The sequence below is a fragment of the Mus musculus genome (assembly GCF_000001635.26).
Source record: "Mus musculus strain C57BL/6J chromosome 5 unlocalized genomic contig, GRCm38.p6 C57BL/6J MMCHR5_RANDOM_CTG4".
Classification (NCBI taxonomy): domain Eukaryota; kingdom Metazoa; phylum Chordata; class Mammalia; order Rodentia; family Muridae; genus Mus; species Mus musculus.
Window position 1 is genome coordinate 134,472 of NT_166438.1, and position 13,129 is coordinate 147,600.

The window sequence follows — 13,129 nt, forward strand, 5'->3', positions numbered from 1 at the left end:
ACAGGAGAACACTGCTAAAGAGTTACAAGTCCTTAAAGAAAAACAGGAAAACACAATCAAACAGGTAGAAGTCCTTACAGAAAAAGAGGAAAAAACATACAAACAGGTGATGGAAATGAACAAAACCATACTAGACCTAAAAAGGGAAGTAGACACAATAAAGAAAACTCAAAGCGAGGCAACACTAGAGATAGAAACCCTAGGAAAGAAATCTGGAACCATAGATTTGAGCATCAGCAACAGAATACAAGAGATGGAAGAGAGAATCTCAGGTGCAGAAGATTCCATAGAGAACATCGGCACAACAATCAAAGAAAATGGAAAATGCAAAAAGATCCTAACTCAAAATATCCAGGAAATCCAGGACACAATAAGAAGACCAAACGTACGGATAATAGGAGTGGATGAGAATGAAGATTTTCAACTCAAAGGTCCAGCAAACATCTTCAACAAAATTATTGAAGAAAACTTCCCAAATCTAAAGAATGAGATGCATATGAACATACAAGAAGCCTACAGAACTCCAAATAGACTGGACCAGAAAAGAAATTCCTCCCGACACATAATAATCAGAACATCAAATGCACTAAATAAAGATAGAATACTAAAAGCAGTAAGGGAAAAAGGTCAAGTAACATATAAAGGCAAGCCTATCAGAATTACACCAGATTTTTCACCAGAGACTATGAAAGCCAGAAGAGCCTGGACAGATGTTATACAGACACTAAGAGAACACAAACTGCAGCCCAGGCTACTATACCCAGCCAAACTCTCAATTATCATAGAGGGAGAAACCAAAGTATTCCACGACAAAACCAAATTCACGCATTATCTCTCCACGAATCCAGCCCTTCAAAGGATAATAACAGAAAAAAACCAATACAAGAACGGGAACAACGCCCTAGAAAAAACAAGAAGGTAATCCCTCAACAAACCTAAAAGAAGACAGCCACAAGAACAGAATGCCAACTTTAACAACTAAAATAACAGGAAGCAACAATTACTTTTCCTTAATATCTCTTAACATCAATGGTCTCAACTCGCCAATAAAAAGACATAGACTAACAAACTGGCTACACAAACAAGACCCAACATTTTGCTGCTTACAGGAAACTCATCTCAGAGAAAAAGATAGACACTACCTCAGAATGAAAGGCTGGAAAACAATTTTCCAAGCAAATGGTATGAAGAAACAAGCAGGAGTAGCCATCCTAATATCTGATAAGATTGACTTCCAACCCAAAGTCATCAAAAAAGACAAGGAGGGACACTTCATTCTCATCAAAGGTAAAATCCTCCAAGAGGAACTCTCAATTCTGAATATCTATGCTCCAAATACAAGAGCAGCCACATTCACTAAAGAAACTTTAGTAAAGCTCAAAGCACACATTGCGCCTCACACAATAATAGTGGGAGACTTCAACACACCACTTTCACCAATGGACAGATCATGGAAACAGAAACTAAACAGGGACACACTGAAACTAACAGAAGTGATGAAACAAATGGATCTGACAGATATCTACAGAACATTTTATCCTAAAACAAAAGGATATACCTTCTTCTCAGCACCTCATGGTACCTTCTCCAAAATTGACCATATAATAGGTCACAAATCAGGCCTCAACAGATTCAAAAATATTGAAATTGTCCCATGTATCCTATCAGATCACCATGCACTAAGGCTGATCTTCAATAACAAAATAAATAACAGAAAGCCAACATTCACGTGGAAACTGAACAACACTCTTCTCAATGATACCTTGGTCAAGGAAGGAATAAAGAAAGAAATTAAAGACTTTTTAGAGTTTAATGAAAATGAAGCCACAACGTACCCAAACCTTTGGGACACAATGAAAGCATTTCTAAGAGGGAAACTCATAGCTATGAGTGCCTTCAAGAAAAAACGGGAGAGAGCACATACTAGCAGCTTGACAACACATCTAAAAGCTCTAGAAAAAAAGGAAGCAAATTCACCCAAGAGGAGTAGACGGCAGGAAATAATCAAACTCAGGGGTGAAATCAACCAAGTGGAAACAAGAAGAACTATTCAAAGAATTAACCAAACGAGGAGTTGGTTCTTTGAGAAAATCAACAAGATAGATAAACCCTTAGCTAGACTCACTAAAGGGCACAGGGACAAAATCCTAATTAACAAAATCAGAAATGAAAAGGGAGACATAACAACAGATCCTGAAGAAATCCAAAACACCATCAGATCCTTCTACAAAAGGCTATACTCAACAAAACTGGAAAACCTGGACGAAATGGACAAATTTCTGGACAGATACCAGGTACCAAAGTTGAATCAGGATCAAGTTGACCTTCTAAACAGTCCCATATCCCCTAAAGAAATAGAAGCAGTTATTAATAGTCTCCCAGCCAAAAAAAGCCCAGGACCAGACGGGTTTAGTGCAGAGTTCTATCAGACCTTCAAAGAAGATCTAACTCCAGTTCTGCACAAACTTTTTCACAAGATAGAAGTAGAAGGTATTCTACCCAACTCATTTTATGAAGCCACTATTACTCTGATACCTAAACCACAGAAAGATCCAACAAAGATAGAGAACTTCAGACCAATTTCTCTTATGAACATCGATGCAAAAATTCTTAATAAAATTCTCGCTAACCGAATCCAAGAACACATTAAAGCAATCATCCATCCTGACCAAGTAGGTTTTATTCCAGGGATGCAGGGATGGTTTAATATACGAAAATCCATCAATGTAATCCATTATATAAACAAACTCAAAGACAAAAACCACATGATCATCTCGTTAGATGCAGAAAAAGCATTTGACAAGATCCAACACCCATTCATGATAAAAGTTCTGGAAAGATCAGGAATTCAAGGCCAATACCTAAACATGATAAAAGCAATCTACAGCAAACCAGTAGCCAACATCAAAGTAAATGGAGAGAAGCTGGAAGCAATCCCACTAAAATCAGGGACTAGACAAGGCTGCCCACTTTCTCCCTACCTTTTCAACATAGTACTTGAAGTATTAGCCAGAGCAATTCGACAACAAAAGGAGATCAAGGGGATACAAATTGGAAAAGAGGAAGTCAAAATATCACTTTTTGCAGATGATATGATAGTATATATAAGTGACCCTAAAAATTCCAACAGAGAACTCCTAAACCTGATAAACAGCTTCGGTGAAGTAGCTGGATATAAAATTAACTCAAACAAGTCAATGGCCTTTCTCTACACAAAGAATAAACAGGCTGAGAAAGAAATTAGGGAAACAACACCCTTCTCAATAGCCACAAATAATATAAAATATCTCGGCGTGACTCTAACGAAGGAAGTGAAAGATCTGTATGATAAAAACTTCAAGTCCCTGAAGAAAGAAATTAAAGAAGATCTCAGAAGATGGAAAGATCTCCCATGCTCATGGATTGGCAGGACCAACATTGTAAAAATGGCTATCTTGCCAAAAGCAATCTACAGATTCAATGCAATCCCCATTAAAATTCCAACTCAATTCTTCAACGAATTAGAAGGAGCAATTTGCAAATTCATCTGGAATAACAAAAAACCGAGGATAGCAAAAACTCTTCTCAAGGATAAAAGAACCTCTGGTGGAATCACCATGCCTGACCTAAAGCTTTACTACAGAGCAATTGTGATAAAAACTGCATGGTACTGGTATAGAGACAGACAAGTGGACCAATGGAATAGAATTGAAGACCCAGAAATGAACCCACACACCTATGGTCACTTGATCTTTGACAAGGGAGCCAAAACCATCCAGTGGAAGAAAGACAGCATTTTCAACAATTGGTGCTGGCACAACTGGTTGTTATCATGTAGAAGAATGCGAATCGATCCATACTTATCTCCTTGTACTAAGGTCAAATCTAAGTGGATCAAGGAACTTCACATAAAACCAGAGACACTGAAACTTATAGAGGAGAAAGTGGGGAAAAGCCTTGAAGATATGGGCACAGGGGAAAAATTCCTGAACAGAACAGCAATGGCTTGTGCTGTAAGATCGAGAATCGACAAATGGGACCTAATGAAACTCCAAAGTTTCTGCAAGGCAAAAGACACCGTCAATAAGACAAAAAGACCACCAACAGATTGGGAAAGGATCTTTACCTATCCTAAATCAGATAGGGGACTAATATCCAACATATATAAAGAACTCAAGAAAGTGGACTTCAGAAAATCAAATAACCCCATTAAAAAATGGGGCTCAGAACTGAACAAAGAATTCTCACCTGAGGAATACCGAATGGCAGAGAAGCACTTGAAAAAATGTTCAACATCCTTAATCATCAGGGAAATGCAAATCAAAACAACCCTGAGATTCCACCTCACACCAGTCAGAATGGCTAAGATCAAAAATTCAGGTGACAGCAGATGCTGGCGAGGATGTGGAGAAAGAGGATCACTCCTCCATTGTTGGTGGGAGTGCAGGCTTGTACAACCACTCTGGAAATCAGTCTGGCGGTTCCTCAGAAAACTGGACATAGTACTACCGGAGGATCCAGCAATACCTCTCCTGGGCATATATCCAGAAGATGCCCCAACAGGTAAGAAGGACACATGCTCCACTATGTTCATAGCAGCCTTATTTATAATAGCCAGAAGCTGGAAAGAACCTAGATGCCCCTCAACAGAGGAATGGATACAGAAAATGTGGTACATCTACACAATGGAGTACTACTCAGCTATTAAAAAGAATGAATTTATGAAATTCCTAGCCAAATGGATGGACCTGGAGGGCATCATCCTGAGTGAGGTAACACATTCACAAAGAAACTCACACAATATGTATTCACTGATAAGTGGATATTAGCCCCAAACCTAGGATACCCAAGATATAAGATATAATTTGCTAAACACATGAAACTCAAGGAGAATGAAGACTGAAGTGTGGACACTATGCCCCTCCTTAGATTTGGGAACAAAACACCCATGGAAGGAGTTACAGAGACGGAGTTTGGAGCTGAGATGAAAGGATGGACCATGTAGAGACTGCCATAGCCAGGGATCCACCCCATAATCAGCATCCAAACGCTGACACCATTGAATACACTAGCAAGATTTTATTGAAAGGACGCAGATGTAGCTGTCTCTTGTGAGACTATGCCGGGGCCCAGCAAACACAGAAGTGGATGCTCACAGTCAGCTAATGGATGGATCATAGGGCTCCCAATGGAGGAGCTAGAGAAAGTAGCCAAGGAGCTAAAGGGATCTGCAACCCTATAGGTGGAACAACATTATGAGCTAACCAGTACCCCGGAGCTCTTGACTCTAGCTGCATATATATCAAAAGATGGCCTAGTCGGCCATCACTGGAAAGAGAGGCCCATTGGACTTGCAAACTTTATATGCCCCAGTACAGGGGAATACCAGGGCCAAAAAGGGGGAGTGGGTGGGCAGGGGAGTGGGGGTGGGTGGATATGGGGGACTTTTGGTATAGCATTGGAAATGTAAATGAGTTAAATACCTAATAAAAAATGGAAAAAAAAAAAAAAAAAAAAAAGAAAATGCTGTCTTTTTTCCACTGGATGGTTTTAGCTCCCTTGTCAAAGATCAAGTGACCATAGGTGTGTGGGATCAGGTGACAGCAGATGCTGGCGAGGATATGGAGAAAGAGGAACACTCCTCCAAGGTTGGTGGGATTTCAAGCTTGAACAACCACTCTGGAAATCAGTCTGGCAGTTTCTCAGAAAACTGGATATAGTACTACCGGAGGATCCTGCAATACCTCTCTTGGGCATATATCCAGAAGATGTTCCAACCGGTAAGAAGGACACATGCTCCACTATGTTCATAGCAGCCTTATTTATTATAGCCAGAAGCTGGAAAGAACCCAGATGTCCCTCAACAGAGGAATGGATACAGAAAATGTGGCACATTTACACAATGGAGTACTACTCCGCTATTAAAAAGAATGAATTTATGAAATTCCTAGGCAAATGGATGTACCTGGAGGGCATCATATTGAATGAGGTTACCCAATAACAAAGGAACTCACACAATATGTACTCACTGATAAGAGGATATTAGCCCAGAAACTTAGGATACCCAAGATATAAGATACAATTTGCTAGACGCATGAAACTCAAGAAGAACGAAGACTAAAGTGTGGACACTTTGCTCCTTCTTAGAATTGGGAACAATACACCCATGGAAGGAGTTACAGAGACAAAGTTTGGAGCTGTGAGGAAAGGATGGACCATCTAGAGCCTGCCATATCCACGGTTCCATCCCATAATCAGATTCCAAACGCTGACACCATTGCATATACTAGCAAGATCTTGCTGAAAGGACCCAGATATAGCTGTCTCTTGTCAGACTATGCCGGGGCCTAGCAAACACATGAGTGGATGGTCACAGTCAGCTATTGGATGGATCACATGGCCCCCAATGGAGGAGCTAGAGAAAGTACACAAGGAGCTAAAAAGATCTGCAACCCTATAGGTAGAACAACATTATGAACTAACCAGTACCCCGGAGCTCTTGACTCTAGCTGCATATGTATCAAAGAATGGCCTAGTCAGCCATCACTGGAAAGAGAGGCCCATTGGACTTGCAAACTTTATATGCCCCAGTACAAGGGAACACCAGGGCCAAAAAGTGGGAGTGGGTGGATAGGGGAGTGAGGGGTGGGTAGGGTATGGTGGACTTTTGGGATAGCATTGGAAATGTAAATGAGGAAAATACTTAACAAAAATATACAAATAAATAAATAAATGAATAAAATTTATAACGCAAAAAAAAAGAAACTTTGCAGTTTCATGAGGTCACATTTGCCAATTCTCAATCTTACAGCACAAGCCATTGCTGTTCTATTCAGTAATTTTTCCCCTGTGCCCATATCTTTGAGGCTTTTCCCCACTTTCTCCTCTATAAGTTTCAGTGTCTCTGGTTTTATGTGGAGCTCCTTGATCCACTTAGATTTGACCTTAGTACAGGGAGATAGAAATGGATCAATTCACATTCTTCTACATGATAACCACCAGTTGTGCCAGCACCATTTGTTGAAAATTCTGTCTTTTTTCCACTAGATGCTTTTAGCTCCCTTGTAGAAGATCAAGTGACCATAGATGTGTACGTTCATTTCTGGGTCTTCAATTCTATTCTATTGGTCTACATGTCTGTCACAACTCTGACACTCTTCATGATACTTTGCTATGCTTAAGGACAGAAGCCAGCAGCAGGGTCATATGATTAGTTTACAGTTCATAGCATACCCTCAGTCACTTCCACTCTTCTCAATCTCTCCCTATTCTCTTCCACACCTTGCCTCCCATTCTCCTCAGAAAAGGGGAAACCTCCCATGGATAAATATTAGCTTATCAATGTGCATCTTTTTCAATTAAGGCTAGACAATGGTGCCCAAATAAGGGAAAGTGATCAAAAGTTAGGCAACAGTCAGTAATCACCCCTTGTCCTGTCGTTTCTGTTCCATATGAAAGCCAAGCTTCAGAACTGTTAAATATGTGTAAAGGGCCTAGGTCTGTCTCATGAAAGTTCTCTGGTCGGTAGTTCAATCTCAATGATCCCAACTGTGGCTAGGTAGCTTGATTCTGTAGGTTTTTCTTGTGCTGTCTTTGATCTCTCTGGCTCCTTCAATCCTCCCCACCGCCTACAAAATTCCCTGAACTTCGTTTGCCTGGGGTCTCTGCATGTGATTCTATTTATGGCCATGTGATTCCTCTCCAAGGAGAGTTGTGCTAGGCTCCTGTCTGCAGAATATCATTAGTAATGTCAGGGCTCTTGAACAGATTGGAAAAGGTGATGACTTCTTGAAATGAACACCCATGGCTCAGGCACTCAGTTCAACAGTTAATTAAAGGGACCCCATTAAATGGAATATCCTCTGGAAGACAAGGGACAGAATTAGTATGTCAAAACAGAAGCCTATAGAATGAAAAAACAAACAAACAAACAAACAAACATCTTTACCATCTATTCATTTGTCAGAGGGCTGATATCCAAACAAAATATATATCTCAAGGAACCAGACATCTACAAACCAAATACCCCATTTAAAAATAGGGTACAGAGGTCAACAGAGAATTTTCAACAGAGGAATCTCTAATGGTCAAGAAGCAATTCACGACATATTCTACTTTCCTCGTCAAATGCATATTGAAAGTACTTTGAGGGTCCATCCTATAACCATCAGCATGGTTAAAAAATGGGAATGGGTGGGTAAGAAAGTCGGGGGGAGGGTATGGGGGACTTTTGGGATAGCATTCTAAATGTAATTGAGGAAAATACGTTATAATAAAATATATATATATAAAAAAAGATTTCCACTTTAAAAAAAAAGACTAAAAACTCAAGATGCAGTACATGCTGGTGAGGATGTGGAGTAAGGGAGACAGTCTTCAAATTCTGGTGAGTGTGTCAACTTTTATACTACATTTGTAAATCAATCTTGATATTTCTCACAAATAATTCTACCTCATAACCCAGTTATATCACTCCTGGGCAAATACTCAAAACATGTTTCCCCATAATACAAGGATACTTGCTCAACTACATTCATAGCACCTTTATTCATAATAGGCAGAAAGTGGAAACAACCCACCTGTCCCTCTACCATAGAATGGATAAGGAATATTTTGTACATTTATGCCATGGAATCGTGGTCATCTACTAAAAATATGGAATATTATGTGATTTTCAGGCAGATGGATGAAACTGGAAAAGATCATTCTGAGTGAGGTAACTCAGACCCAGAAGGAATTGCGTGTTATGTAGTCACTGTTAATGCATTATTACTTATAGAGTATAAAATGACCATGCTACAATCCAAATCCGCGAACAAGCTAAGTAACAATTGGGAACAAGGTAGAGTGATTGAATCTCACTCAGAAGAGGAAATAAAATCGGTATCAGTGGTGATTTCTTAGGGAGAACTATATAGGAGAGGGTACAGGGACAGGAACATTTTGGGGTATCAGGTATGGTGGGAAGGGCCAAGGGATTTAGAGATTTGGGAGATAGAAAAGCAATCCATGTGGGGGCATTTCAGGGAAAAGCAAGAGACCTTGGATGGAGCAGGCTGCTGGGAGTATATGGGAGGGACCTTGGCTGAGAGCCCAGCAGATGGGTATAAAGAGATGAAGTAGCCACCTCCTCTAGCTAGGCAAGATTTCCAATGGAGGGAGGGGGACACCAATCCACCAATTCCTATCCAAAAATTTCCCTGCCTACAAGATATGCAGGTATAAAGATAGAGCAGAGATTGAAGGAATAAACAACCAATGATTAACCAAACTTGAGATCTACCCCATGGAAGAGAGCCAAACTCTGACACTCTTAATGATACTTGGTTATACTTAAGGACAGAAGCCTTGCATAACTGTCTTGCGAGTGGCTTCATCCAGCACCTGATGGCAGCAGATGGATACCCACAGCCAAACATTAGACAGAATTTGGGGAGTCTTGTGGAAAAGTCAGAGGAAGGATAGAGGGAGCCAGATGGTGAAAAGATCAGCCCAGGGCTTTTTACCAAATTTGACCAAACAGCAGAGCTTAAGGACCCAGCCATTCCTGGAAGACAGAGGAGGTCATGAAGCATGTAGGCACCCTCCCTTCCTGGATTACATTTCTCAGGAATACCCATGGGCACAGCGTCCATTTGCCACCTACAGACAAGAGAAGTCCTTGCCACCTCATTCCCTAAAGACCAATCAGTTTAAAATTCATACTGTGCCTAGTTGCTGTATAAAAACTGGCCAAATGGGCCATGTGGGTTTGGGGCCTCTTCTTGAGGTGCATGACGATCCTAGCATACTGGAACAATAAATTTCTCTTGACTTTGAAATCATCACCTTCTACGAGTTCTTCACTCGAGGGTCCCCATTAGCTAAGGGTCATCAGAGCTTTACAACAGAGTCAAGCATTCCAGAAGGAGACCTACATAACTAAGTCATGTGGACCCATTGGGAGTTCACACAGACTGAACTACCGATCAAAGAGCATGCATGGTCTAGACCTAGGCCTCCTACTCATATGGAACAGATGTGAAATTTGGTCTTAAATGAGGGTCTCCTAAAAATCAGACTGGGTGTTTTCTCCTTTTGAACTTTGTTCTCTGCATTTGGAACCTTTTCCCCTTGATGGGCTGACTTGTCTGGCTTCAGTGGGTGAGGATGCATTTAGTCCTGATGCAACTTGGTGTGTCAAAGTGGTGTGGAACCTGGTAGGGGTGGGGAGTGTGTGCCTCTCCTTTGCTGAGGAGAATGGCAGAAGGAAATGAGATGAAAAGGTCAGAGGGTAGAACTGGGAGGAAAAGACAGGCAGGAAGTGATCAGGTGGTAAAGTGAATACATAAATGAATTAATGAAAGCAAAACGAAATGAGAAACAGGGAGCTAGACATGTTAGCATTTAAACTTTGCCCACAACAAACTGAACAGAAACAAGTTTTTCCTGAAACATGTTAGCAACATATATTCTCATGAGCCACTTATAATTACACTAAATAGTCATGAAATATGCAATTATTTTGATATAAGACAAAGTTCTGAACATTGGATTGAAGCTTGGTGCCTTTAGTTAGTATGTACTTATAACTGATAATTAGTATATGTCAATTACACAAAGAATGTTGTTTCAGTCAGACATTTCCCTAAGACATAAATAGGTAAGGTTATATTTAGTTCTTATTTCCCTCCCTCTGTACATTGTTTCTTTCTCTTCTCTGATCAAGATATGCGTAAAGACTATACTATAGAAATTGTTCAGGATTTTTTATTATTTTGATTTTTATTTACTTATTTTGAACGGTTTTGTTCCTTTCCTGATCAGGGATAAGATGAGTTCAAGAGACATCAAAAGGAAAGTGCTCAGGGACTCTGGCTCCCTATCAAGAGGAAGTTTTTTGAATTTTTATATTAGGTATTAGATAAGTAGATAGAATGCTACTGAATTCCTGCTCTGAATTCTCAACCTAGAGGGTGCTGAGATAATTGTTACATATTATCACACCCTGTTAATTTGGTTCATAGATCCTGTGAATGGCTAGGTAAACATTCTATGAAATGAAGCTCATCCTGACCATTCTTAGAATGACTCAGGATATTGCTATATCATTGGCTGATCTATATAGTGACTATCTAAAATAGGAAACAATCAAGCAAACCAGCGACACACACATGTACACAAAATGTTTGAATTGTAATGAATTAAAGATAATGCCAAAGTCGTAAGCTTTTGTGCAAAATAAATTCCTGATTCCTTTTGATTCTCTATCCATGAGTATGTTTACCATTCTCAAACATGGGCCTGTAAGGATCAAAAATTATGAATCCTGGTTGCTCTTTCAGACAACTGGAGTTCAGTTCTAGACAAGCACCTGGTAGCTGACAACCATCTATACAACGTTCTGATGCCTTTTTCTATCATGCAAGGATACATGCAAATAAAAGAGGAATATACATAAAATACATACAGAAATAAATATTGCAGAGTGACAAACTACTAATTTCTTCTCACTCACCCATAGTGAAAGAGTTCAAACTCTGGAGCTCAGAGCATCTTACAATATTGCTCACCAATGGAGCTCAAAGGATATGCCTAAAACTCCAAATGCTCCCTTCACAGACACACAAGTGCTACTGAACAACATCACCATTTTAATTAATTGGGCCATTTTTTATTCCCTTGTGAAATTGAGTCCTTTTTTATTTAAAGAGTTCTTCAGCTGGTTGAATAGCTACCTGTGTATTATGTGGATTTGTGCATGTGAAAGGTGGGATCCACAGAGGACAGAAAGGAGGGTCCTAGCACCTGAAGCCTGAGTTCCATTTGACAGCCACGTGGTTATTAGCTCTGAAACAGAACTTTGGTTCTCTGCAAAAGCAGCATGTGCTCTTCACTGGTGAAGAGTCTCTCTCAATCTACATGTTGTTTGTTTTAAGAATATGAAAGCATGTTAATTGTGGGAAAATATCAGGTGAGTTCACTGGTCTTAAGGAACAAGTTCAGGGAATTGGACATTCAGACAGGGAGAAAGGGTGTGAGGGAAGACAGAAAGAACGAGTCTGAGAGAGGTATGTTCTTTATTTTTTTTTCTTCCTCTGTACTTTAGGCCAGCCTAGAAGTTCATATATTTCCCACCATAACTGATAACTTTATCCACCTTCCCAAGATTGTGAATTTTGACATGCCTGGCTTCAATGTGTACTTTTTTACTTCTTTCCAGAGGGTGATTGTTGTAGTCTTTTAATTTAGATGCTTTATTCAATTCAGACAATAACAATGATGTTTAAACAAAGAAATCATGTTCTAAGTTTTCAATAAATACAGAGTAACAAATTATTTTATTGATAGTTTACAGAAAGGGGGTATAATGACTAGGCTGAGTGAGATTTTTTTCTCTGTTCTTTTTATTACAACTGAAGATGGAAAATACATTTTTTTTGGTAAGACATGTGTCCCAAACCTTATTTTTATTCAAATCCAGAATGTTCCCATTTTACTGCCAGCAACGACAAAGGTTGGCCACCTGGTCAAAGACCCAGCGCTCCCCACATGTGTGGCAGATATCTGTAGCAAAGGAGGTGTTCTTGGGCTGCCTTATTGCCCTCAGTGTATCCATGAGATCCTGACAAAGTCGCACAAATCTTTCTACAGAGACTTGAGCAAATTCATCATAGCACTCCAGAGGGGCAGGGTATTGTTCCACATTCATCTTGCTCCAGTTGGCTGTGTGCTGCAAAAGGTCCTTCAGGAAGGGCATGGAGAATTCATTGTTGTAGAAGTTGATATTGGAGATCTGAGAGCATTGTTTGAATGCAGGTAGGAGGACACTGAGCTGGGAGTCCTTCATCCTACACCCCTGCAAATCCAGAGTCTCAAGAGTGCCTGCCACTTTCATGAGGAGACCTCTCAGAGGCATAAGATCCAAATCCAGTAAGACCACACCTCTCAATTCCAGATGTTTTAGCTGAAAGAGGCTCTGACAGCAGGCAAAGGAATCCAAATCTCTCTGTGAAATCAGGGAGTAAGTAATGGAGAAGGTCTTCAAGGGTGTCATCAAGCACCTAGAGGTAAAGGAGACAGATGGTTAGTTATGGCAAATGGGCTTGTAGATGTTTGGCAGGGATATACAGAGTGGTAGCAGGAATCAGGTGCCCCAAGATCAGTTTTA

The 13,129-nt window shown here is 40.1% G+C and overlaps 1 protein-coding gene across 1 annotated transcript in view; it reads right to left on the reverse strand.

Annotated features, from left to right (window-relative positions):
- Positions 1-12,454: 12,454 nt before the first annotated feature.
- The window catches only part of LOC624931 (PRAME family member 8-like), a 43,067-nt gene continuing 42,392 nt past the window's right edge, over positions 12,455-13,129 (reverse strand). The window contains exon 5 of the mRNA XM_006536387.2: positions 12,455-13,022. Within this exon, the coding sequence (XP_006536450.1) occupies positions 12,455-13,022 (568 nt within the window). The remainder of the gene's footprint in view (positions 13,023-13,129) is intronic.